The sequence below is a fragment of the Aptenodytes patagonicus genome, chromosome Z (assembly GCF_965638725.1).
Source record: "Aptenodytes patagonicus chromosome Z, bAptPat1.pri.cur, whole genome shotgun sequence".
Classification (NCBI taxonomy): Eukaryota; Metazoa; Chordata; class Aves; order Sphenisciformes; family Spheniscidae; genus Aptenodytes; species Aptenodytes patagonicus.
Window position 1 is genome coordinate 10,916,560 of NC_134982.1, and position 26,497 is coordinate 10,943,056.

The following is a 26,497-nucleotide window of genomic DNA, read 5'->3' on the forward strand; positions in this document are numbered from 1 at the left end:
ATTTAGGGTGCAGGAAATCTGGGGATGTTGGTCAGCTTATCGTAAGGACAGAGGGCAAAGAAATGGGGAGGGTGGAATTCAATCCCTGTAGCATTCAGCAGAATTTGTCTTTGGGAGTTTGCTTTAAGCCCATCTCAAACTTACGCTTAAAGCAGAAAAAAAAATTTTTGAAACATTTAAAAGCAGGAATCATACCTGAAATTTCCTTCTTGGGCTTCTTTTCCTTATTTAATGGAAGTAAGTAAATGGTATTGGCAAGTTGTGCTGTACAGGGGCAATGCCACAAACCTCCACGCCTGGCTCACTCCGGGCACACGGATGCTTTCTTGTGCTGAATTCAGGCATGAATTGTTACCCCTGTTAAAAAAGCCAGAGACACCCACATCATAAGTGTCCCCAGATGGCTGGATCCCAGGCTGTGGGCCACAACTGCCCCATGCAATGGCTGTAATGGCATGGTCAAGCTGGGCTTGTTCGGCCTGGACAAGGAACCCAGCAGCAGCCTGCCAGTGCCTACAAGGAGGTCATCAAGAAGCTAGAGCCAAGCTCTTCACAGCAGTGCATGAACGGATGATGAGACACAACAGCTAACGTGAGTTGAAACGAGAGGTTTGGACTAGATATAAGGAAAAACTTTCACTGTGAAGGCAGTCAAGTAATGGAACAGCTTGCCCAGGGAGGTTGTGCCATCTCTGTCCATGGAGGTTTTCAAGACCCACTCTGGTCTTGGGACCCAATCAGGTAGAGCCCTGAGCAACCGCATCTGACTTCAGAGCTGACCCTGCTTTGGGCAGGAGGTTGGAGTAGAGACTTCTGGGGGTCTCTTCCAATCTGAATTACCTTCTAACCCCATGATGCTATGAAATGTCCTTGTGTGAGAAGGAGGATCCCAGGGGTTTTACAACAGGCTTGGGAGCATGCACTAAGTACAAGTCCATTTGCTCTCATGCTTTTGTGGTCTGTGTCCTTCATAACTAATGCAGCAAGAGCAAGGTGATGTTATAGCCATCTTTAGTAAATATTGATAACCTCAAGATAAATGCCATCCAAGTGTGCACTCTGCAGAGAAAGCCACTCAGACATATGCTCCAGGGCTTTTCCCCATTACTGAAGCTGTTGACCTTTTAAGATGTGAAATACTTGAAATGACCCAAACCTGTCAGGAAATTAGCTAATGCTTTGTGCTGCTCAGGAATTGAGTGTGCCCTTTCCTGCTTATATAAACATACTTTACTGAACAACTATTTTGTATGAGAAGTCTTGAAGACCAGGTTCCTGTTGTATCTCTCTTACAGGATAAGATGCTGAAGAAATGCCTGTTGTCTTCATACCCATCCTTTCCCAGCTAGGAGAGAAACACTTGTTTAGTGCTGGCATGTGTGTGAGCAATTTGCAGAGACTTGCTGCCCATTTAGCACTGACCAGCAGCGAAAGCCAATCTCTGTCTTTAAAAGCATGAATGATTTTGCAGATAAGAGGCTTGCTAAACCTTCCAGCTTTGCAAGTATTTCACTGGGTATTTTGGACCTAATCCTGCCTCCCCTTGTAGGGCATGAGTCAGGGATGCCAGCAGACCTCTCAGCATCGGTCAATGCATAGCATCGGTCGATGCTTTTGCCCAGGGGAGTCAGGACTGTGAAGCCTTCACAGCTACAGATGTCCCTGCTGTGTCTGAGTCTTTCCTCCTACTCTTCTGCAGTAGTCCATGGGTTTATCCATGCCTTATGGGGCCTGCTAGCTCTTCAGGGCTTGGACGAGACATCTCCTGGCTCTGCACCATGGCTGGGGCAATTGCTGGGGTTTGAAAACACTAAATGAGTGCAGGTCCCTTTGCTGTCACCCAGAAGGACCTTTGAGTAGGCTGAAGTGGGCAGGGGCTTTCTTAAAATGGCTTTGAAATTGCATTCATAGCGTAAGTGGTTGCTTTCCAGTAGAACTGTTCATTTTCTTCTGCCACAAAACCAAAAAGGCTCTTTCTTATTCCCTGCTGAATCTTTGAGGTTGATGTGGACTGCTGGGCAGACTTATGTCTGCTTTAAAACAAGGGCTGGTGGCATGTCAAAGCTCAGTAAGTTAGATGGGCAGAGTCCCTGGAATTAATGCTGCCTCTGCTTTGTGCTGGTTGGGCTGTCCTCCCTTCTCCTCCCCCAGCCACGAGGCTCTCTGTGCACTGGCATTTCTTTCCCCTAGAAGCTGCTTTTAGGGAATAAAGCTGGCCTGGAAGACTTTGGTTTGTCCCTGCAGGATCTGATCCTTCACCTCTATACTGCTGCAGCTCCCATCCCATCATAGGGTGCTCTGGTGTGCTCCAAGCCTCAAGATGTGCATCAGGCACCTCAGGACACTACTGCTTACTCACATCCCTTAGTTACTGAGTTGCAGGTGAAGTGACTTTGTCAGGACAGTAGTTGGTTTCTGTGCAAAGTCAAACTGATAAATTTAAACCCCTTTTGTCAGTGGCTTTGCAGGAATTGTTTCTTACACAGAAGCTTGCAGGCAGTTTTTCATTACTAGAGCTATTGCTCTTTCAGGTTATGAAATACAGCATTTTGACAAAACCCGCTTGCTGAGATTAACTAGTTCATTCAGCCACACAGGAACCAAGTTTGCCTTTTTTTGCTTGCATGGACATATGTGAGTGAAAAAATTACTTGGGCAGCATCTCCAAAGATTTCGTTGATTCACCTTTTAGACTTTGCATAAAAAACTACTGGGGGCACAGAGCCCATCCGGAGTATCTGTGAGAGTTTAGAAAGGTGCCTCTCTGCTCTTCGTTATCAGCCACCGCTAAAAATGGCCCCTCACTTAGGTTTCAATTTGCAAGTGAGGACGATTGGCATTAGGGCCACTGAGAGCCTCCAGCTGTCTGCCCCCTCCCCCTGTACAAAGACAGCAGCTCCTGAACCTTGATGTTTATTGCTTGGCATTTTATAATGACCTGAAATCTGTACTGGTTCATTTAAATGCCAGTCTCCAAACCGTGACAGTTTGATATCTGCCTTATGAACAGCTTTGCTGGCCTGCCACGGGGCTGCAGGTGGCAGAGAGCAGTGACTGCTTCTCCCGTCAGACTTGATGCTGCTCTTGCTTTTGCAACTGCCTGCCTTCACCCATGCCCCAGCCTCCAGTGCTGACGCTGCGCAGTGGGGCATAGCCAGGACCCTGCCAATGTGTGAAGAGGTGGAGCTTGGTCCTAGTCTATGAGAACATAGTTTCAGCCTGACATCAGGGGCTGGGCTGTGGGTCACAGTAGAGAGAGCGCAGGGGGACTGGCACAGTTGGGATGTATTCACGTAGCATAACCTTGGGAGATTTGCACCGGGGCACATAAGGGACTGGTTGAAACAGTCTCCCTGTTCTTCACCAGGTATTTGGGATAGGATGGCAGAGTAGGGAAGTGTCAGAGGACTGGAGGAAAGACTCTTTGCCCAGTATTTGGGAGCATGACAGTGCAGGAGGGATTAGGCAGCCTAAATACGCTATCCAGAAAGATCCTGGGACAAATCATTGAATGGTCTATTTGTAAGCACTGGTAGGTCAAGGAACCACCAGTCCAGTAAGGCTTTAGTAAGGCCATATCACATAAAACTGATCTAATACTGTTCTTGAGGGTAACAGGCTTGGTGGATCAGAGGAAGGAGATGTAGTACATACTTACAGGTTGACTTCGGGAGCGCTGTTGGCACAAGCCCATAGGCAAACTATAAGGCAGGTGAGAAAGTGGATGTGGCACGATGGAAGTCGTCAGCAGAGTGTGCAGTGCAGCTAGGGATGCTTCAGGGGCTGGTGCTGGTGCTGAAACCCAGCAGTAGTTGTGGGGGGACTAAGAGGACAGGACTTACAAGTGCTTTGGTACCAGAACTGAAATTGTAAATGAGCTCAACAACCTCAGCAGCAATTTGCAATCAGTGAGATGAAATTCAATAAAGACACAAACCAAACGTGCAGTGTGAAATGGGCACTAATTGGGGAAGCAGCAGGACTGTAAGGGAGGCTGGGGCTGGGGACTGCCTGCGCTGCCGTGCTCTCGCTAACACTGTGCTGCTGAGTTCCCTGGGAGACACAGGGGAGAGTCACCCCATGAGCACAACTGGGGCTCAGGCTGGACTTTGGATGCTGGTTTCTAAGGAAGGGTCATCTCTGCTGTTGCAGAAGGGATTGCAGCATAGCACATAGGTACTGGCTGCTATCATCAGCCTAGCTATTGCATGAGTTCAGCACAGATTAGTTTCTCTGTTTGACTTTCACCTTTCAGAAGTGATTTGGAAAGTAACATTAAATTTAGTACAAAAGTGAAGAGCAGAAAGAGGCTTTATGATTCATTCCAAAGCATGCTATTAATGTTAAAGAGGAAAGAAAAAAAAAAAGAGTCACGGGCAACATAAGACAATCATATTAGACCAAACTGAAGTGCAACTAGCTCAGGGCAGGATGTATCAGCTATTTAGCACCAGATAACAGCGTTCAGAAGTGTGCAGGACTGAGACATGAAGGAGATTACCCTAATCACTGAGACTCTCAGAGCAGAGCCAGGCTGGCAGAAGTGGTGACTGACAAGGAAATTGGCTGGGATAAACAAGCACTTTCTTGTAAAACAACGTAACATGGTTTCCAGAAGAGGTCAAACGGTCCTCAGCCTGTCTGAATGAATAGCAGCTCATCTAAGTGCTGAGGCTTTGCTTTCTTACTGACTTGTGGGAGCTGAGTCAAATCAGCTGAGGCTGATGCTGTTTTCCTACCATGTCAAATTGTGAGCGACCCAGTTCTTACTGAATGAGGGAAAGCAGAGAGATGCAGCCCTACAGTGAAGCAGCTCCTACAGTTAAGCCAGGTGACACAGACTTTCTCTTCCCCACTGTGTCACACACCCTGGAGCAGCAGGCTGCGATGCTGCAGGGCAGAGGGATGCGCTTAGCCCTCTCCTGTACCCCGGGACATGCAGTCGGCTCCCAGCTGGCAAAGCTCACCCAGCTCAGCCCAAAAAGCAGCTTTCATAGATGCCTGCTTATCCTCCTGAGCTCAGAGCTACTTCTGAGCATACCTGTAACAGAGCTGGGGTCTGTCCTTTCGCCAGTAGCATGAAAGTGCTGTGAAAGCCCATGAATTTTGGGGTCTGTCTGGTGCTGGTATTGAGGCAGCTGAGGACCAGCATTCCTGTGTCGTAATTGCAGAAGCAGGGAGGCAATGAACGTTTTCTGAGTCGTGTTTCCTTTCCTCCTGCCAAGCCCCTGATTGCCTCTGGGTGTCAGAGGGACCAAGGACTGTCTTACAACCCTTATTTGTAACTTGAAAATGTCCTCCTAGAGAAAATTAACTGTATTGGAGGCTGTTCTGGCTGCAGTGGGAGTATAGAAATCATGCAAAGTAAGGCCTCCACCACATGGCAGCTTGGCTTTGATGCAAGCTGGGGCTGCCCTGCCTGCCCAGTGCCTTTAGGATGCTCCAGCAGCTGTCTTGGTGCTAGACAGGGGCTGGGGGTGGCCTGCCTACTTGTTAAATATATTACCTGAGAGTTTGAAACAAATCATCTGTGGAGTTTGCAAATGGATGAGGTATCATGATTCAGTCAAGAAAATGAGGTAAATCCATCACAAGGACAGTGAAAGCCAAGCAGTGAGAGAGATGTCAACTGGTAAAGGGCAGCATGATATTAAATTATCCCTCACCTTTTGCTCTTGCACTGATTTTATTCTTTGTTGCCAAGTTACCAGGTACATCTGCCTTGTTCTTACACACTTATATATATTTCCCCCCAGCCTTGGTTCTGGTTGTCGTCAGGTTGTTTTTGAGCATGCTAGCATTGCCCAGACCACTGCTGGGGAATGAAGGCTTGTAAGTCTGGAAGAAAAGGACAGCAAAGGCTGCAGCTACTGCAGACCCAGTGTGTGTTCGAGGCATGCAATAAGGGCAGGGTAGGTCAGAGTAGCTCTTCAGCTCCCTTCTTCATGGGCCACAAAAGTCAAGTAGTTTGTTCTGCTGGCAGAGAGTTTGGTTGCTTTCGGGTGGTGCTGTTTGGAGGGTCCAGCTCTCCCCCAGATCCCCTGGTATTTCCCTCCCTGGGCTTGCCAGGCTGCTGTGCTGCAAGGCAGGGGGTGACAGCAGAGTGTAAGGACAGAGGGGTCCAAGTCATCTCAGAGCTGCTGAGCAGATGAAAGCCTGGGCTGACTTTTAGGCTGTAAGTGCTATTTGCAGAGTGGGTGGGGAGACATGAGATGTTCAAAACTCTGAACGTGTTTTGATGCTGGAGCTACAGTAATAACCTTAGACGTGCACTGTGCCGTGCTTACAGAGCAGCCGTGTGGAGCCTCAGTGGGGAACTGCGGGATTTTGGAAGGTGGCATACATTTGCATGATTCATAGACAGAGGAGCTGTTGGTCTGGATGCAACTAAGCTGGATTTCTTCTCTGGCTGTTTGAGAGTCAGGCATCAAAGCAGCTCATTTATGTCAAATATTTTCTGCTACTGTAACACAGCAGAGTTAGATCCATTATCGCCTGTACACCAAGCATGGAGGCTTTGTTGTTACCCTGCTGGTAATTTACAAATGTTCTTATTGAATAAAAAGCATCAGGCAGAGACTGCAAGATTCACCTGATCTCATCTCAGAGATAACTGGGCATCTGCTTAAATTCAATGCCCCTTTTTAGGGGCTACTGACTTAATAGAGTTACTGTCCTTCCATCAAGGAGAAGTTTACTTTGAGCATCTACCTGGCCTATCTACCATCAGACTGTTCAGCACTTTGGTATTGTGAGTCTAGGTTTCTTTTGACAGTTGTTGATGCCAGCTCATAAATCCCCATGCTGCAAGGAACTGCTTAGCTCAACAGCTTGGGCTTCATTTGGAGGGTGGTACATGTCTTCCTGCACTTCCTCGGGGTGGGCACGCAGGTTTACAGGGACCATAAATAAAATAGCTGTCGGAGTCATTGGTTACTGCCCCATGCTTTATTCTCCCTGGGGATCTGTAGCTAAGCTGGGAGAAGCAGAGGAGAGTTCTTGCACTTTCCTATTTCAGACATTTTCAGATTTCTTTTACCTCTTTCTCTGTGCCTCTCCCCAGGTTTCTTGTTCTTGGAGTCTGATTTATGTCCCTCTAAGGAAGTGGCCACATGTTGTTCCTAAGGGCTCTGTAACAAAAGAACTGAAATACCCTTTCCTGTTATCTGAATGCTTATTAGCAGAAAGAATGAAGGTGTCTGCCATGGTCTGCAAGCAGCAGGGCTGCACACCCTGCAGGTCCCTGATTTGCTTCTACAGGGTCTGCAGAAGGTGTCTGATAAAAGTGAGTTTATTGTCAGGAGGCTCCAGCTCCCTCTCTGGGGACGTGCACCACAGTGGAAACACTTTTTGAGGGCTGAAAATCAGAGGTTTGAAACCTCCACTCTGTAGTTTCTAAACTCGGCACCTGCAGGGAGGGAAGTACTGGGACCAGCCTTGGCAGCATGAGAAGAAATGGCATGTAGAGGTGTCGGGAAAGAGGGGGGCTATTCACAGGGGGACCCTCACTGGTTTGTAAGCTGTGACAGGGATGCTGCTTTGACATGCTTTTTGTTCCTACACAGTTCTCAGTACTATTAGAACTCAAGTTGGTGTCCCAGCACAGGGCACTGCACTGCCGTGTTGCTGTATGCTGTCTTCTCATCAAAGTTACACTTTCTGCTTTAGGGACCCTGAGCAAGTTACTGTGTTTCCCATGGATTTGTTGAACTGTGAAGCGTCACATTCTGACAAGCATCACTGCCTTGCTGTGTTCCTGGTGTTAAAAGTCTGGGTGGTGCTATGGTACTGAGTGAGGCATCGGGGGCCAGATGCATGGAAGCACGCCTGCCCTGTGAGCTGTAGGAGCCCAGGACAACATGGCACATTGTATGTCAGTGAATACGTAAATATGCTTGTCCGCCACATGTGGAAAGTTATACAAATATCATCCCTCATCAAAAATGCCAGTTTGCACCAGCTGCCTGACAGTGTCTGGGTGGCAGCTCTCATCTGGCTGCTGCTTGATGAGTGCCTGCCCTGAGAAGGGTGCCCTATGGAGGCACCTGGTCTCCACAGAGAGGGTTTGGATGTGGTGTTGGCTCTGGTCATCCTGGCTCCCCATGAGTCTGATACTTGAGTCACATGTGGGGTTGGGTGGCACTTCTGTGGGTCATGGTTGCACTTCTCTGGGTCATATAACTAAAGAGGGCTTATCTTGCAAGACCTGAGAGGTTGTCTTTGTGTGTAAGCAGTGATCTATAGTCTGGAGGGATAGGGGCCACCAGGGCGGTGGGATGGAGAGAAGCTGTGTGCTGCTGGTGAGTCTCTGGGGTGGGAAATCCAACTGGTTCCTACTCCATAATCCTTAATCCCGGGACCTGAGCCAGCAGGGCAGCTCATGGGACTAGGAACCTCAAGGGAGAGCTGCAGGTTTTCAGTCTCACATTCTTTGGGCAGAAAACCCTGCCCCAAGCCCCAGGCAGATCCTCAGATGGTGTTGGTCACATGCGGCTCTGCTACTTTACAGCGCTGTTAAGCTGCCTCAAGTGTTGTGGGAAGCCCTGTGCCTCTTTCAGGTTACTCCCAAAGCGCCAATAACAGTGTTGGTCTGACCCCATTTCTTTCTCTCCTGAGAGTGCCTGTCAGCCTCTAAATCAAAACCTCTGAAGTCCTTCCTAATGCCTGTGGCCCACCCCTCCATCTGGAGCATCTGACAGCTGATATAAGGCTGATGTTTCCAGCTGAAGAACTGAAATCGTTTGTTCTTTTCCATGATTCCCTTGGCAAGGGAAAACAAGCCCATTTGTTTAGAGGCTCATAAAAGAGGAGCTTTGTCGTAGGAACATTCATAAACTTGTTTACTTTTGACCTTCTCCACATTGCTGATGGTTTTGAGTTCTTGTCCCAGGCATTGTGCTTGTCTGGGCTGTCAGTGGCATTTTTGAAAAACAGCCTCACCCAGAGTAATTTGCATTGCTCAGCACTCCAACACTGAGCCTTCAGACATGCCATCTTTCTCCACTGCAGTGCTGGGTAGGGTGTGCAGGTGTGATACATTGACAGCCTTATAGAACAGCAGTGCAGACCTGGCTGCCAAAAAGAAACCTGGCCACTAGTTCCATGTTGCTTTTTTTTCTAGATTAATTAATGCTACTCAAGCAGTGGGCATTTTCCAGGCTCTTAGGTTACTAAGAATTGAGCTTGTGCCATTGTTGGGGCGGGGTGGTGGTGGTGCATCATGCCCTTAAATTAATAAAAATGTATTCTGTGAAGTCAAGCAATTAAATCTTCAGTGAGTATGGGTCATGGGGGGCTGATATGCTTGAAAGAGAGCTTGTTCCATTTCAGAGATGGTAAGGCAGCAGGCGTAAAGTACAAGCCAGGACAGCCACCTTCGTTTATGCCTAGAAGTAGGAAACTGGGATTACCTTGACTGGACTGTGGGACCTCAAGTGTCAGGTCTAGATTCAGAATTTAATGCTGGCATCTGATATTTTGAGCAGACAAAAATGGAATTTTCTTTCCACCTATGCTTTTGCTGACTGGGGAAGGATTCTTCAAACTGCAGATCCTCATCTGTGGCTGATGCTTTGGATTCCCTTCTTGAATTATAAACTGTGATGGATTTCTTCAAAATATGTCTGAGAACCCTGTCCACTTTCCTCTTCCCCATCTGGAAAAGTCTTATTTTACTTCAGTCTGGAGGGTTTCTTCCTCATCTTGTTTTCTGCATCTGTAAAACCTTTGCATGGTTCTCCTTCCCAGACCAAGGACATAACAAATTACTAGATGTTGAGTCCTGTGAAGACACAGCAGCACATGAGACTGCCTGGGACATGTGCTTGCAGATTACCCAGCTCTTTGCTATACACGGATTCAGATAAAATTCACCAACTCATTGCTGTGTGATGGGAAAGTACATGTACTGATTTGATACAAAACCTTCCACGCTCTTTGGAATAAGCTTTTAGAGCGTAACACTGTCAGATTTCAGATAATTCGTAGATCCAAATTGTGAGCATGGCATTATATTGAAATAATATGTCTCATCTGTCTCCTAAGTGCTAGTAAACAAGACACAGCTGGCAGAAGATGTACGAGTAGTTCAGTCCTAATTTCCCCCATATTCCCACTGTACTTGTTAGCATAAAATATTCCCTTCCTTAGTTTTTCTGAAGACAGAAAAGGGAAAAGAAACATAAGGCTGAAACTCTCCACGGTGGATTCAAGGTGGGAGTCCAGCATGCTGGAGACTGCTCGCTTCAGCACCGGGGAAGAAAGGGACATCATGTTTTATTAGCCTTTGCAGGCTGTAACAATGACGGGAGCTAATTGCAATTATTGGGAGGTAATGTTAAGTTAACGTGTTCTTTCGAGTAACTACCACTGTTCCCTCTGGAGTCATGATGAAACGTGCATTATCGTGCAGTTGGTGATGCAGCAGGTCTGTGTCACTGCTGTATCAGTGCCATAGGTCTGAGGTCCGTGCCAGCAGGAATCCTGCCTCAGCGAGGCCTCAGTCTGTCTCCCTCCATCCTCACCTTTCCCAATCTTTACCTGGCACTTCTCTCGATGCTGTGGGAGAAGGACATGTGTGCAGGCATAGCATCTGAAGCAGCTGGACTGGAGTGGGCTGCCAGTACCAAGCTGTCCTGTGCTGTGTATTTGCTTGTGCTTCCCTTGCTTTACCCCAGGGTACGGCTTTAATCATATTGACCATGTTCCCATCACTTCCCAATTAATTACTGGTTTGAGTCTTTAATGTTATTATTAAGCTGGAAACGTTGGAAAGCTCTGCATAAAGGGTAATAAGTATTTCTGACAGCATTCCCTGCCTTGTGCATCAATCTGTGTTAGACTCTGATTTAACACCTCATTGTCTCATTAGTTGCAGCACTGAGAAGGGGGATTAGGACCTGTGGGGTTGGCAATGCTGGCTCTGAGCCTTCTCCAGTCTGATCAGCTGGAGCCTTGCCAAGGGCCTCGGAAAGAGTTTGCACCCACAGCAGGGAACTGGTCCTCACTCCATGAGTCCTTGCAGGAGGGGGACAGGCCCTCAAAAGCAGCAGGCAGCTTTTGCACACTGGTCACTTAAGAGAGGACAAAGGTCCTGACTGCAGATGGTAATTGTGTGCTGAGGCTGCCTTTCTGTGGGACCTTTTCTCTCCGATTTCTCCAGCCATCGTTCTGCCACTGAGGGATGTTCTTGCCTGATTAATCCCTTTTGTGTTCTTTGTCTTTTTTTCCCCAGGCCCATGTGTTTGATCTGAGCATTAATAAGTATGAAGCTCTCTGCACCCAGCTAGTGGTGGCCAAGAAGAAAAATAAAATAACCCATATCCAGTTTAACCCTGTCTACCCTGTTGTCATCATTGGAGATGAACAAGGCCACGTTACCTCCTTGAAGCTCTCTCCCAATCTGCGCAGGATGCCCAAGGTAAGGATGACCTGCATTGCCCTAATGGAGGTACCAAACCACAGCAGGTCTTTTCGTGCCTTATCACTGTCCTCTCTCCTGTGCAATGATGTTGGCAAAGCTGCTCTCTCTAGCAAGGTGCTTAAGATTACCCCAAGCCTTTTGGATAGGATGTCTGGCATGTTGGATCCCTGCCTCTGTTCCTGTATGTAAGAAGGCTCAGTTTGCGCCTGGGCAGGAGCGGGGAGTGGTGGGAAGGGGGTTTGCTGTCTGTGGGCACTTTCTCACCATGGTCCGGACAAGCCCAGAAACTCTGCAGAGGTTCATTTGTTTCCCAAAGCTCACATCTTTTCTGAGCTTTGGGTTTTATTTGCAAAAGTCCTTGAAACCAAGTAAAGGAGGTCCCAACTCCTTCCTGAGTCCTCCCACAGAGCCCATGCTGCCTGTCTTCTTGTGCTCCTGGATCATCAGAGCCTGTCTCCTGACCACCATGTCATCTGTCCTGTAAATGAGCAAGCACTATCTTTAATTTGTGATGAGACTTGGGATCCTTGTCTCAAGTGACAGCAAGGAGATGCATGTGCCTCTGTGAGTTGGTGAAGCCCCTTTTCCCACCCCGCCATGAGGGCTGGTCGTGAAGGATGATGACCCCTCCCACATGGATCCTTTACTAGACTTTCTTTCTGGGCTTCATCCAGCCATGAGCTGAATGGCTGTAAATGCAATGTCCTTTCTGAGCCCATGTAATTCTCATATCCAGTTGTCTCTTGTTTAGTGGAGCTTTTTCAGTTTCAGGCTTTTTAGAACTGATCCAAGAAAGCAATTTCTCAAGATGATCATCTTTTATTTATATAACCCCAAAGGTTTTATATACTCTACTAATCCACTGCATTAGGCAGGGTCTTTGGCCAGGAACTAATCACCCTGTTGTCAGACCAGAGTCTTCTGAGTGATTTTTAAAAAGTTTCTTCAGCCAGACACCACTGGAAATGTGAATCTTACCTGTGCTGAGAGGGCACAGAAAACACAGCAGCATGGCAGTCTGTTTCGGGCTGGGCACAGGAGCTGTGGAGGAGAATGTCTCATATGCTTCATGCTTTTCTGTTTCCATCGAAACTGCAGCCCGAGACTATCCAAGCTCTCAGGGCTGTCATCAGCTTGGCTCAGCACAAGTTTCCTCATTGCTTTATGAGTCCTTCTCGGGCGTGGGCAAACACCGTGTCTGCCATGGACCCCGGTTGCACAAGGGTTCAGCAGTGGAGGTGGGTCACACACACATCAACGTGGCTGCTCTCCTCTGCACCCCAGCTGTGGGGTGAGCAGCACCCAGCAGTACTGTGCTGTGGGTCAGAATGAATTTGAATGCCTCCTTCCACTCCTGGTGGCCAGCAGCAGCCCTCCGTGCAGGTATGAATGTTGTCATCTCCCTTTGCCAAGTTTCTTCAGAGGCAAATTGCATGTTGTTGACAAAACAATTTAAACTGGGAGTTCAGGAGTGGCTCAATCACTTACTGCTGACCTTAAACCAATAGGTACCATATCCCAGGCAACGTATAAATGGGATGGAAATGGACTCTGCTCTGATGTTATTAAGCTATCTGTCATCTGCTTGCTTGGTTAGGTTTGAAGGGACACTAAACACTGAACTAAATGTTTCCTGCACATGTGGAGAAGGAGGGATGTTCAGGCATGGCTGGTAATGTGTGCGGGTCCCTTGGCTACAGCCAGCTCTTCTCTGAAAGAGATGAGAATTTAAAACAGATTACATGCAGTTTGGTGGCAAAGTGACAGATCTGGCCCAGCCAGCTCAGCGGCCTTTCTGTGCCGCAAGTGGACAAGTGAGCTGGGTCGCTGAGCCCTTCTTTCATGGTTGATGTGGCATGCTGCTGGGACCCTGTGGTGGCGAGGTTTAGCTGTTGCGAGAGGGTGTTTTAACAGAGGGAAGTCAAGCCCTGGCAGAACAGGCAGTGACATCCACTGCGTCCTCCTGTCCACCTCCTTGCTGTGCCAGCACCAGCCTTCGTGTCCTTAACTTAGCAGCAAGGCTCCAGCTGTGTTTGCAAGAGTGTCATCTCACTGTGGGGAGTCAGATGTACTTCCAGATTATTGATCCTGGCTCCTCTGAAGATCAAGTCAGCATGCTCTTTAAACCTTTACCCTGTCCAGCTAGCTTTCCTCTGTAAAATGACTTCACTTCTCCCTCTTTTCTGGGAGTCCCCAGAGCCAAGTTAACAGTTGCAGAATATCCATAGGTTTTATAAGTGGAGAGGGTCCAAAACTGTGCAGAGGAGTCCTGGCATCCCAGCTGTTCCCTTGCAGATAGAGAAACCTGCCTGTGCCTGGCTCGGTACCTGAGTACCCCAGTCTGGCCGCTCTGGCACTTGACCCCCACAGAGCCCAGTGGGGAAACCGGCCTGACACCAAGGAGGAGAAGCCATGGCTGGTGCTTCTGGAGGTTGTGGCCTTCGCACCAACCCCAGCATCTGTGAGCTCAGCTGCCTGGTCTTGTTTCCACTGACTCCTTTGGAGATGAGAAGGTGCCTTTTGCTGAGGTCTGGCAGAACTCAGTGTGCTGATGGGAAGGGGTAGCCAGGGGTACATCCAGGTCCCATGGCCCCTCTGTTTCACATTGGTGTCACAGGGTTTTGCCTATGAAGCTTCTCCACTAGCTTTCCACACAGCTGGGACAGCTGCTTTTGACAGGTATGATTAGCAGACTAATCACCCTTTTTTGGAGCTCTTAATAGCCACATGTCATTCCAAACCCTCTTTCTTGCCCTAAAAATAGATGTGGTGCTGTCTGCTCCATGTTCTGCGGATTTCTTGGCTGTCGCTGAGCTTCCAAGATAAGGCTCACCAAGAGAGACTGAGCTAACTTCATCCCAGTGGGATTTCAACCAATCTGAATTTATTCTGGTTTGCCTGTTAGTTAAAGCCAGTGGTTGATAAGTGGAAATAGGGAGGGTAAGGAGTCCTGGGTTCTCGTCAGACCTTGGTTCATTCCTTTCTTCATGTCCTTGAGTGAGGGGGAGGTTCAAGAGCTCTTTAAATAATTCGCAGGGTTGATCTACAGCTTAATTAATTCATGTTTGTAAAACACTTCGGGATCTTTTAGAAGTGTTATTTAATACTCGGAGTTTTGCTGTAAGCAGTGTTAGCACAGCCTCATTTATGAACACTTGGCAGAACAAATATGCCAAGGGAGGAACTTCTCAAAAGCACTCAGGTGGTGTTTTCAGAAGTGACTTTCACCAAGACACACAGTAAAAGCTTCAAAAAATGCCTAAAACTCCCTATGAGTTCCCTGGCACATGGGAAAAGGTGCATGTGTTGTTGAGAGGAAGCTGGGGACAGGAGCTCTGCCACCTATCAGGCACTTGTGTCAAGGGCATATCTGTGTGCACAGAGGGTACAGAGGTCCCTGTGCTTGTGCCAAGCACAGCGGGTGTCCTTGTGTCTTTGCCCTGGTGATTTGGGTCCTGGAGCCCTCCCTAGCCCCACAGGCTGAAGTCTCTGGGGCGGGACAGAGACGTCCCCTTGCCCCGATGCAGTAAGCTGTATTTATTTCCATGAGGTGTGATCCTGGTAGAGGATTTCTGTGTCTATTGCTGTTGTCTCTAGATTGTGTGAGTCTTCTGGGAATCCTGGGAGTCCTCTGGGAACACACTACCCAACTGCTAAGCACCAGCTCCAAGAGCCTAGGGACCGTGGAGGTTGGGGGGGCGAAGACAGCTGAATCCAAACCTTGTGGGGAAGAGTAACCATGAGGCAGAGAGCAGAGCTTGCTGAAGGTCAGTTTGCAATCAGACTACCACCAGCACAGTCCTGCATTGGCCATGCTGAACACCCATCTCCCTGAGCACCCAACCCTGCTTGGGCAGAAAGCTCATGCCAAAAGATACTGTCCTGTGCAAGGAGACCTGGTGAAACTAGTTTGGGTCCTTCTGCTCAGAGGTGAGGCAGAAATGCCTGCAGTATTTTCAGATGCAGCGGTAGGAACGAGTGGCTCTCTGCTGTTGTCCAAGCCACTTTTGGACTCCAAGCACTCCTTAGATATTGCAGTGGTTGTCAGGCAGGAATTGTTTAACTAATAAAGTATCATTCCTAATTTGTAACAACCTTGGTGGTTAAGTTCACCCGAGGGAAGCATTGCTGTGAGAAGAATCAGTTTGGGGCAGAGCTGTTTAATTAGTAAGCCTTCTGGGTTTCATTTGAGGGTTGGAAGAAATTAAAGTGTTTTGTCATCACAGTCAGAAGAATGTAGCTGCTCATGGGCTTTGGTTTGTTTTTAAAAAAACTGCTAAAATAGCCTGGCACAATCCCTGTCAATGCCAAGAGTAAGCAGGAGACAGTAAAAAAAAAAAGTGTGAAGGGTTTTTAGAAATGTTGGGAGACCACAGCGGAGTGGGAGAAGAAAAGAAAGCAGGTCAAAGAAAGGTTACAATAGAGCATTTGTGAGGCTAAGGCAAACTTCTTGGCCAATACCCAGGCTGACAGCCAGGGAGGCAGCCAGCTTCTTGGCCTGATGCTTGTCTTGGATATTTATCTTGGATTATCTAGGATGATTATCTCGGTCTCTGTTCCTGCTACTGGTTTCTTCACATGCAAGTCACCTCTTTCTCTGTCCCTCAGGGACAATTGAGTTACTTCCCAGGCAGTAAATCCTGGCTGACAGGGTCTAGCTGGGCATGAGTGGAGTGGAAAGGGGAACACGGCTGCTCACCCATCCCAGGACATGGCAGCAGGGCTGTGTGTGGGTCAGGAGCTGCAGGCACACACCTGTGAGTCCAGTGCTGGGTGCCTGTGAGCAGCTTGTGGTGTGGGGACAAGCAAGGGGCATGGGGTGGCTCTGAGCCTTCCTATCCTATCCAGAGGGCTCTGCCCTCTCTGTGCCTTATCACACCAGCCAGTGTCACCTCTGGACTCCCTGTGCCTCCCTGCCTCTTTGCAGCCCTGATGATTTTACCCTTGGCCAGATCCAGCCCAAGGCTGCTCAGCCAAGGAAGGGGCATTGAGTTTTGCTGCCTGAAGCACTTTGGCTCTTTGACCGTAGCTGGTGGCAAGGTCTGGGAGGGATCAGTCAGCATTTGGGGGACTGTAATGGACAGTGGGAGGATGTTGGGGTTTTCAGGAGGTCAAGGAGGGAAAGGGATTTGAGGAAGATTGGTGCAAAGTTTTAGGGAGACAATAGGAGAGTGGCTGAAATCTCTTCTTCAGCCTATCCCACTCCCCAGCACTGCCTCCTTCGCGGTCTCCTGGGGCTTGAGGTTGCTTCCTCCTCATGCTCCCCAGCAGCACCCACTGCACACAGTGCTTTCTCAATAAGGGACCCTGGTTTTGTCCCTATACCCAGCCTCGGTGGGATGCAGCTCAGGTCCAGAGCTGGTACTAAGCTAGGACAGTGTGAACGGACAGTGGGATGCTTGATCCTGAACCTCACTGCTTTGTAGCCTTGCGTTGCTGTCACATAGGGTTACAGAGAGAAACTTGAAGGAGTTAAGGACCAGGAGACTGTTTCTGTTCTCAGTGTTTTCCTGTAGCTGTGGGAGGTGTTTCAGTAGCTGTGAGGGATGAACCAACCAGCACAGGAAGATGAACCTAACTTCCTCCTTCTGTCCCAGGAGGTACAGTCCATCAGCTCATGGGACTGTATTTACAGAAGGAAGCTATAGATTAGATACACTCTCCGAGGTCACATCAGTCCTGGACTAGTGAGCGGTTTAGCACTAAGGGAAGTACATTTTGTACCCAAACTTTCTATTTCAACAGCTGTCATGTGATATCATTCTGTCTGAGAGAAAAGCACTCACCTCTACTCTCCAAACGGCTCAAGTCTTGCTCTTCTAGTGATGTAATTCCTAATCCCTCTGTTTTCATGCAGATGCTCCTCTCTCGTTGAGATTCTTGCTGTAGCTTCTGTGCTGTTTGAGCAGTGGCCAATTTCCTTGTATCTCTTCAGGGCTGGCTAATCGCACAGTGGCCTAAAAGCACAGAGCACAAGCAGTGCTGGAGGAATTTGGTGTCGAGCAGTGCTGTGCCTTGCCTACATCAGGACTGCCTCCTCCAGATGCAGCTTGGCCCCCTGATAAGGAGACACACACAAATAAGCCTGGGTCTCATAAAAACTGACCTGCAGCTTGATGGCTTTGCTTCCTCTGAGATTTGCAAATGCTTTTTGATTTCCTCTCAGTCCCTACCCTGTTGTTTAGGCTAGTTGCAGGTAGCTGCTCTCTGTACTGTTAGTGAACAGTACACTGTTCAAAGAGCTGAGCGCCATGGGGTGGATCCAGGGACTCGTGAAACCCAATTTCTGCCTGTTCACAGATTTCTGTGTCGCTTGTGTAGGCCATGTAAGGACATAAGCACTGGTGTTGACTCCTTGGTACAGGAAGGAAACCCAGTGCTGGAGGCCTTCAAGAAGGGTAGGTTAGAGACACATCTGTAGGGACAGGTCTCTCTGAGCCTGCCTTGGAGCAGGAAGGGCTGGAGGTGGTTGCTCTGATAGTGTCAGCACATGCTGGCCCTAGCACACACTGAAGCCAGCAACAGGCCATACCGCTTGTGTGCAGCTTGCCAGGGTGTGAGTAGCATTGCTTGTGACCCACAGCCATTTTGCTGTGCAGATCTGTGACGTATAACTGTAAATCAACATCTACCGAAGGGAATACTGATGTGCATTGACAAAAGCAGGCTTTCCTGGCCCTTCTGCCTGCTCATTCTCCGCCACGCTTTCCTGCCCTGCACTGTGCTGGGAAACCCATTAGCAGGAAGACCTTCACAGACCCCCCAGGATCCCTTCTTCCTCCACTGTCCCACATCAGGATATCTCCCAATCTAGTGTAGCCTGAGATAAAATAAGGGGACTGTTGAGTCCTGGAAAGCCATTTCTTAGGAAAGAACATGGTCCATGTGCCAACAGGACCCAGTCCTTCTTGGGGAGAACCGAAGCCTTTGGATACTTATCTGGACACCCTGGACATATCCACTGTGCACAGGAGAGTGGCTCTATGGCACAAATCCAGATGTCTAAGAGTGTCACACCACAGATACAACGAGTTCTGGATCCCAGACGGAGATGTGGCAACCTTAGACACTAGCACTGTTTGGAAAGCTAACCCAAACAAGCCAGGAGTAGATCTAAAGGATTTGAATCTTCTCTCATTAAATAATTTTTCTTCATTTTTTGAGAAATAACTTTTGGGTTGCATCAGACTATGTGAAGGGAGAAGAGAGCTCTAGGTAACTGTGGGATTGCTGAACCCCAAGGTCAAAGAGCTGGGGTTTTTCTTCTTTTTGCTGTTTCTGGCCATGTGTCTTCAACCTTATTTTTGTTGTGTGATGTGACTTTCTGTGACCACTCTGTTTGGCAGTTGGTGAAGAGACAACATCAGCATATTTACAAGTTATTTTAAGCTGAAGTCAATTCTCAGTGGTCAGGATGAAGTGTGTTTAGTACGTTAACTGGAAACGGCAACTGGAGCAAGAAAAGGTCCTATTTTAAGAAAATACAATAGTACTTACAAATTATTTCTAAAGTGCAAGTCTCATCCTGTGAGGTGCTGCATGCTGCCAGGGGGACACTGACAAAGCCAGGAGGACTTGCTTTGACTTTCTAGTGTGTAATAAAAAGGGTTGCCCATGTTTGAAAGTCATGCAAGAACACTCCATTTTGCAATACTAGGGATTTGGAGAAAAATGCTATGGGGGTTTGTTTTTGTGATCAATAATAGTCAAGTCACTGAGCTAAATGCCCCTCTCTAGTCATAAATCTGGTGTGTGTCCATTGGATTTGCTGTCCTCTGGGTATTCAAGAGTAACTGAAATCTGAGTTTGGCCAAGCAAAATGGTTTTTAGTGGGGCCTTATTTTAGTCCTTTCCTTGTATTTCTCCATTCTGGCACAGTTATGTTGCTACAAGAACTGTTTTGTCTGCAGGCTTTGCGTCCTCTTCCTTGTGAACAGATTGTGTCTGTACTCTGGTGCCTGCCATCCTAGAGCTCCCCGAGCTCCCCAGTCTCCAGCAGCCTGGGCTTTGCTCCTCTGCAGCCAGATGAGCCCATCACTGCCTGTCCTGGGAAATGCCTAATGCATGAGAAGGAGCCCTGCTTCACGTCTTCAAATAACTTGCATTTTGGTTAGATCTGTGATTGCTTGAATATGCCTGTTCAGCTTACACAGCTCCTCTTTGAGCCGGAGCCTCTGCTTTCTCCAGCACCTTGGCAGAAAGCCTTGGCAGCAGAGGAGTGGGCACAGCATAACATTATGGCAAGAGAGGCACTGCCCAGCCTCGTGGGCTGCTTGGCTTGCCTTTCCTCCCTGTTTCTTTCTTTAGCTGTCCTCTGTGAATTTATTTCTATGCACATGATTTAAATCCCCTCCAGAAAATTGGGGGATCCTGAGAAATCACCAGTACTTTACCTGAATAACAGCCCTGATACAAAGGCAGAGGGACCCCCGGGGGAACGGGCTGTTTTCAAAGTGTGCCCTTGTTAGAGCCAGCGAGGGAGACTTTTTGGGAGACTTTTATTCTCCTAGCAATGGCTGGGTGTGACAGCAGGTCTGCCAGCCTGCAGCGTCTCCTGCAGAGGCTATTTGGTGCTCAGCCCCCTGCCATAACTAATTACGGCTACCTGCTGATGGAGGCAACGTGGATGCTTATCCTCCAGGTCATCTGAGGGTGAGCTGCTTTTTTGCCAGAGAGCCCCGAGCAGCTCTCAGGAGTGCAGCTATTCCTGAGTGCTGGCTCTGCCGCAGGTGGAGGAAGAAAGCTTGTTAGCTCAGCCCCTAAGCCATGGGGTGCGTTTGAAGGGCAAGGTGACGGTTCATCATGAGGATGCGGTGCAAAGTGGTGGCTGGGGCTTGGGAGACCCAGCCTGGTCCTGGACCTGACCTCTGTATCTTCTTGGATGAGATGCAGCTCCTCTCCATGCTGAAGTGGGATGAGGACACCCATCTCCCTGGGAGACACAGCAGCCGAGTGAGAGGTGTCCGTAGACACCATGGATCTACTCCCCTACAACCTCTCTTCTCCATGAGTCCCTCTGGCTGAGTGCGTTTGGGGCACATCCAATATAGTCATACCTCAGGAGAGGAAATGATGTTGGGGTGCACTGATGGACAACTCCATCCTACCAGGGCCCAGCACCTGGCAGGATCTCCTGCCTCCCTGCATTGTCCATCACAGGAGGACAGTTGGATGTCACAGGCTATCAATCAAGCCCAAAATTTCAAGCTGGGGCAGCCAGGTCCCTGCAGAACTGGTGAAAATTAGAAAGTGGAACAAGGTATGGAGAAATGCTCACCCACAACCGGCAGACACAGCAGTGATGTACGTGGTATTACAGCTCCAGCCCAACAATCCCATCTTGGCCCTGTGCAGCCCCTCAGCTGTCTGTCCTGGCAGACAGAGGGGTGAGAAGGGGAGGGTGAGAGTGCAGGTCCATGTGTGGGGCAGAGGGAAGAGGTGGCAGTAGTATGAATGAAAGGACGAGGAGCTGGATCATGGCACAAGCAGGCGGGAGCAGGCATCCCATGGATGTCCTGGCCAGCAAAGCGCGTAAAACCCTGGGATGCAGGTGAGCAGCTGCCTGTTGGCTCTGTACCTCCATAGGGGTTGGTTTGGCCTCCATTTGTGCTGGTCGTGCAATTTAGGTGGAAAAATGTAACTGGTTCTCTCCAACTAATGGCTGTGCAGTGTCCTGGGCACTTGAGGACTCACTCAGTAGGGATGGCAAATGGGACACTGGCCTTCATTTGCAAGGCCCATCCTAGTCATGTTTTTGCATTGCCTCACTGAACCTAGCAATGCCCCAGAGCTTGGAGAAGGTGGGCTTTTACTCTTCTTCAAGCTCTTCAGCTTTTCCTTGCTTGTGATATTACACACCTTGTCCCTGGGCATTGTCTGGGCACTCTGGGGCAGTGTCCCTCACTGCAGAGCCCAGTGGCATTTGCTGCAGTGACAAAGGCAGGAAATTTGGCATGACATGGAGTAGGAAGAGATGTGGCTACAAGGGCCAGAAGAACAGTTTGAGATTTGGCGCATCCCTGTAACTCCCCCTGAGCCGCTGCCAGAGCCTGACACAGCCTTCCCCAAACAGCCAGCCTGGCTTGGAAAGGGCTGAGGCTGCCAGCGGAGACACAGGGGGCAGCTCCCTGCCTGGGAGATTGTGTCTGTGCCGCTGTAAAACACATCCCAAAGACATCGCTGTAAAAAGCCTTCGCTTGCAGACTTCACCTGCATGTTCCCTGTCACTGGGTGCATTGATCTACAGACCTCCGTGCCCCTGCACGCCCTGATTGAAACCATCTCGCTGCTTCCAGCCCTTGCCAAGCCTCTCCCTGACTCACGCTCGTGCCACCTACCAGCCTCCTCCAAAGGAAAAGAAAGGGAGACACCTGCACCAGCAGACAGGCCAAATAAATGGCTCTTGATCAAATTAATTTGATGGGCTCAATGGGGAATTGTTTAAATGAGAGAAGGGAAGGAATCGCCGATGAATAAAATGTCTTGCTGCTCACGGTGATGGAGCTGACGCAAAAGGATTATTTTTATCCCGTGGAGAAAAGGAAGAGAAGAGCCCTGCAAAGCAGAGGAGGAGAGGGTCTGCCGTATAGTCCCGCTGGCTGTGGGAGATGCAGTGACGGCTGCAATCAAAGCAGCTCCAAGGTTCTCCTGGAGGGAAACTGTTACGCTCCGATTCACTGACTGTTTCTGTGAGATGGGATGGCAGGTGCCAACCATGTGAGGCCATCGTACGGCAAACATCCCCTGCTCTCCCCTACTCCCATGTGCTACCAGGGAGCTGCCTGTGATCCCACTGCTCCCAGTGCAGGGGGCATCTGAGCTCCTCACCCCCCATGGTGTCCTGGTCAGTGCAGAGACCTGTCCTGTCTGAGCAGTGTTGTGTTTTCCACCTCCAGCCTGTTGGGCTGAAATCCCCTTCTCGTTATCCCCCAGACCACATCCTGTGAGCTGTGCCCTTACTGCATGATGTCCTATGGGTGCAGCTCTCCCACTGCCCTCCCCACCGCAGAGGGATCCTTTCATGTGCCTGGCCACAATGCTCCCATTTCTCTGCGGTGGGACAGCTGGCTGCGTCACAGCAGCACACGAGTGCCAGGTCCCATCCAGGTGATTATCCCTCTAACCCCAGCCCTGATGACAGAACGCTCCCTCCCCTCAATCCTGTATTTGTGCAGGGAGCTGTCCCTGCTCACATGCAATATCTTGCATTTGTTCCTGTTAAATCGCATACAGGTTTTCCAGGTCACAACTCCAGCCCAGCAAAGTAATTTCAAATTCCAGTCCTGCCTTCCTGGACACCTGCAGCCTTCCCATCTGTCCTAGTGTCCATGCACTAACAGAAATGCTGACCAGATCCCCTCCAGACCACGGAGCTGACTGCGTTGCACACAACTCATCCCTCTGTGCTGACAGCTCTGGGTACAGCTATTCAGCTGGGTCTTACTAGCTTTTACCCACTTTATATAGATCTTTTGTCTCATTTGAGGATCAGAATATCAAGGTAGGCAATGGCAAAGTCTTCCTGAGGCTGAGATTAATGGCTTCTGTGTCTTGCCTGTCCACAAGGTCTATTATCTAGTTGCAAAAAGAAATCAGATCAGTTCAGCATGACGACTTTGGTACAAATCCATGTTAGCTGTGATGCATCTCCTCGCAGGCGCTTACAGATCATTGGCTTGTTCCACTTGTCTTCTGAAAAGTGAGGTTAAACCAAAGGGTCTGTGATTCTCTTTTTTTTTGGATGGTTACTGAATTTACCTTTTTCAGCTTTCTGATCCCAATCATCCTCTGATATTCCCCAAGATAAATGCTTCAGATTAAGGCAGTTAGTTAGGTCAAGCCAATGTGAAGACAGACTGCCTTCCCAAGGAGCTGGGGCTGTTGTGGCCAGGACGGTCTAAAAACACCATAAGCAAGCCGAAATGTGTGGGCACAGATAACACCATTTATTAGGCAAACAAGTATACCTGGGAAGAAAAGAGAAGTGCATGTGCTCTAAAGCTTGTCTTTTATTCTCCAGATATATATTAGTTGAGCTAATAAAAGGCATTGCATCTCCCTGCCAGCCTGTGCTGTCTGGGTACACACTAACTTGTGCCTTGCTCAGCAAGAGCAGACATCTCCCCACTTGGTTGCTGGTATCAGCTGTGATACCCTGAGGATTGGGGATTGCAGGAAAGGGGAAAGGTGCCTTCCCAGGAGCGCAGATGGAGCATGGATGTGAGCACTGCTCCGTCTCTGCTTTCTTATTTGTTTGCCTCCTCTGACTTTCTGATGATTATACTGACTTGCTGTCAGAAGTCAGGCACCAAAATCAGAATGACCAGAAGCTGCTTTTGCAAATGCAGCTGTGAGACGGGAGGATGCTCATCCCTCTCCAGGATTAGGCCTTCTACTTTGATCTGCACTGAAGGATCCTGCTAAGCCAGGAAAAGGAACTCAAGGGCCTTCATTTTATCTGGCCTGGGCAACCAAAGGACATCCAGTGGGAGTGCAGGAAATTAATAATTTAGTGTCTTTCATGTCATTAAAAAGAAAAGCACCAGGCTTTGCTGCATGGTTAGAGTTTGTAATAGAGCAGAGCAAAAGGCTGATGGATTGGGTTTCAATTACAACTGCTTGTTCAAGAAGAAAAGCTATGCTATGAAAACACTGCAGCCCAAATGGCTCCTGCAACCTGGGGGCTGGGAGACTCAGGCTGCAGAAGGAAAAGGGAAGCCCAGCCTCAGAAACTTCTGCTTACCCACTGCCATGAGGCCAAAGGCAGAACTGTGGAGGTGTCATCTCACTCAGCCCAGCCTCACAAGGTTTCCCAGTCTAAAGCACCAGCGAAAGAGATGGGTCTGAGTTCTGCTCCCGCAATGGGGAGAGCCTGGGGTAGCACGGGCCTGAAGTGCCGTTCCTGAGGATGGAAATCCTAGGGTGGCTGTAGGGGACAAAGACTTGCAGAGGGATCTGTCATCCCTTCTGCAGCAGCAGGGGAAACTCTAAGTCACTTCCCTCTTGCCTGTGTAGGGAAATTTGGTTTGTCAGAACGTTTGTACCCTGCTTATAGCCAGGGATGTGTTGCCAGGCATGATTTTTCAGAGGCTGATGCTGTAGGCAGTCTTCTGCAATCAGTCAGGTCTTCATTTTGAGTCAAGGTTAGTCTGAGCTTTAACTCCGAAAAGCAACAAGAAAACGGGACACCACCATTGCCTACCTGCAAAGGAAGAAAGAGAGAGGGCTTGGCAGAGAAAGCTCCAGCCCTCTGTTCCTTTATATCTGAAATAGTTGTAACAGTTGTGGTCACAGGCTGAGCAGGGTTTCCCAAGAGCAAGGTAATTGGCTTCTCCCCTCCTCTCTATCCCTGCCCCTTACCCAGCTTGGAGTCACTAGCAGGGGTTCGTTGGAGAAGATACAGCCTGTGTCCCCATGCTTCACTGTGCTTCACAGTGACAGTTTTTGCTTTCTGCAAGCTGCATTGAAACCACTGACTAGCTTGTCCCTGCTCCTCCCTGCGAGTGAGTAACCTCCAAGTTAGTAAAAGGCTTGGGCGGACTGGGCTGAAAGGTGCTACAGAAGTGCCACGCATTATGTGATGTGGATGAGGGAATTAGAGGAAACTTAAACATTGCAATCGAGCTGTTTCCCTTGCTTCAGAAAGAATTGTTTGTCTATCAACGTGAGACTTCTTAAACACCACCATGCTCCCTGTGCATTTACTGGTCACTTTGTGGGCTTTCAGCCTTGCTTGGCAAATGCTGTTTGACTCAGGCCTGTGAAAAACCTGTTGCGAGATATTATTTATAGCCTGAAAACATGGTTCAGCATGGACTTTCTCTTAAAAATAAACACCCTGTTTAAAAGAAAAAGCACTACACAAAACCTGCATGGATTCAGCTAAAGGGAGCTGGGACCAGCAGATCTTTAAAACTAACTGTAGGCAGGGGTCTCTGTCTGCTGGAGATGAGACTGGCAGGGTTCAGCAGGGTATTTTTGTGACCCAGCTCTTGTTGATAGTGCTGTCAGTGTCAGATGTGAGTGTTGCTGCCGAGTAAATAGCACCGGCAGCAAGACAGTCTCAGAGGCCAAACCAGATGACTCGGTACCATGGTGTCATTTCAGCAATACCCATCAGAGTACAGCCAGACGCAAGGTGGCACAGGGTGGATATAGATCCCATGCAAACTGCCCTCACAGCTCTGGGGCTGCATCCTGAAACTGGAGATGATGAAGGAGGCTTGAAGGTTGTAAAGGAAAGCATTAATGTCCAGCATGACACTGAAACACCGAGCCAAATATGGAGTCTGGCTGCCTCACTGGGGTAGTACAGAGCAAGAGTGAAACCAGGGCCCCATGTTTGGGAGCGGCATTAGCAAATCCATCGCCAGCTGCAGTGCACACATCCAGGGTTGACACTTCAGTGGAGGTGATTGACTGACAAAAAATGCAAACTAAGTCTGGAAAGAGCAAGAGGGTTGATCTAAGGTCTGGGAAACATAACTTCAAGGAGCTTTTTAGAACCTCACAAATAAATTAAGCCATAACTTGATCTCAGCCTAGAAGCACCTGCATGGGAAGGGATCCACAATGGTGGAAGGCTCTTTAAATTAGCAGAAAGAGATATAATGGGTTTTGGCAGCTGACCAAATTCAAACAAGGACTAGAGCACACATATTTAGCGTGCCACTAGCTTGTCCGCATCTCTCAAACTCCTTCAGATCAAAACTCCTTGTTTTTTACTGAAAGATGTGCTTTAGCTCCAAGAGGAGTCATTGGTGTGATGGGTTTACTGACTGAGGCTGTGTGAATCGTAATGGTTATTTCTGGGCTTAAAATCTATTAAACCTGCTTCTGCTTTTGATCTTCTTGAAATGATCGGGGATTGACAGGCAGCATTATAGAGAGATTCACAGCTTTTATAAAGAGGTAATCACAGCTTGGAACAGGCCAGGTAGCTGTATATGAAGAGATTTACAGACTCCTGAACTCTTCAGTTCTCTTCATTCTGGCTTATTTACTAGCTCGTGTTAAACAATCAAACTGTAAGCACTCAGAGACAACAAAGTGTTACAATAACAGTGAGCATGGGTC

General features: G+C 48.7%; 1 protein-coding gene across 2 annotated transcripts in view; it reads left to right on the forward strand.

Moving 5' to 3' along the window:
* Positions 1-26,497, forward strand: part of DNAI1 (dynein axonemal intermediate chain 1) — a 155,456-nt gene that overhangs the window by 113,787 nt on the left and 15,172 nt on the right. For both annotated transcript variants that reach the window (XM_076362128.1, XM_076362129.1), the window contains one exon: positions 11,234-11,419. In XM_076362128.1, coding sequence (XP_076218243.1) covers positions 11,234-11,419 — 186 coding nt within the window. The remainder of the gene's footprint in view (positions 1-11,233; positions 11,420-26,497) is intronic.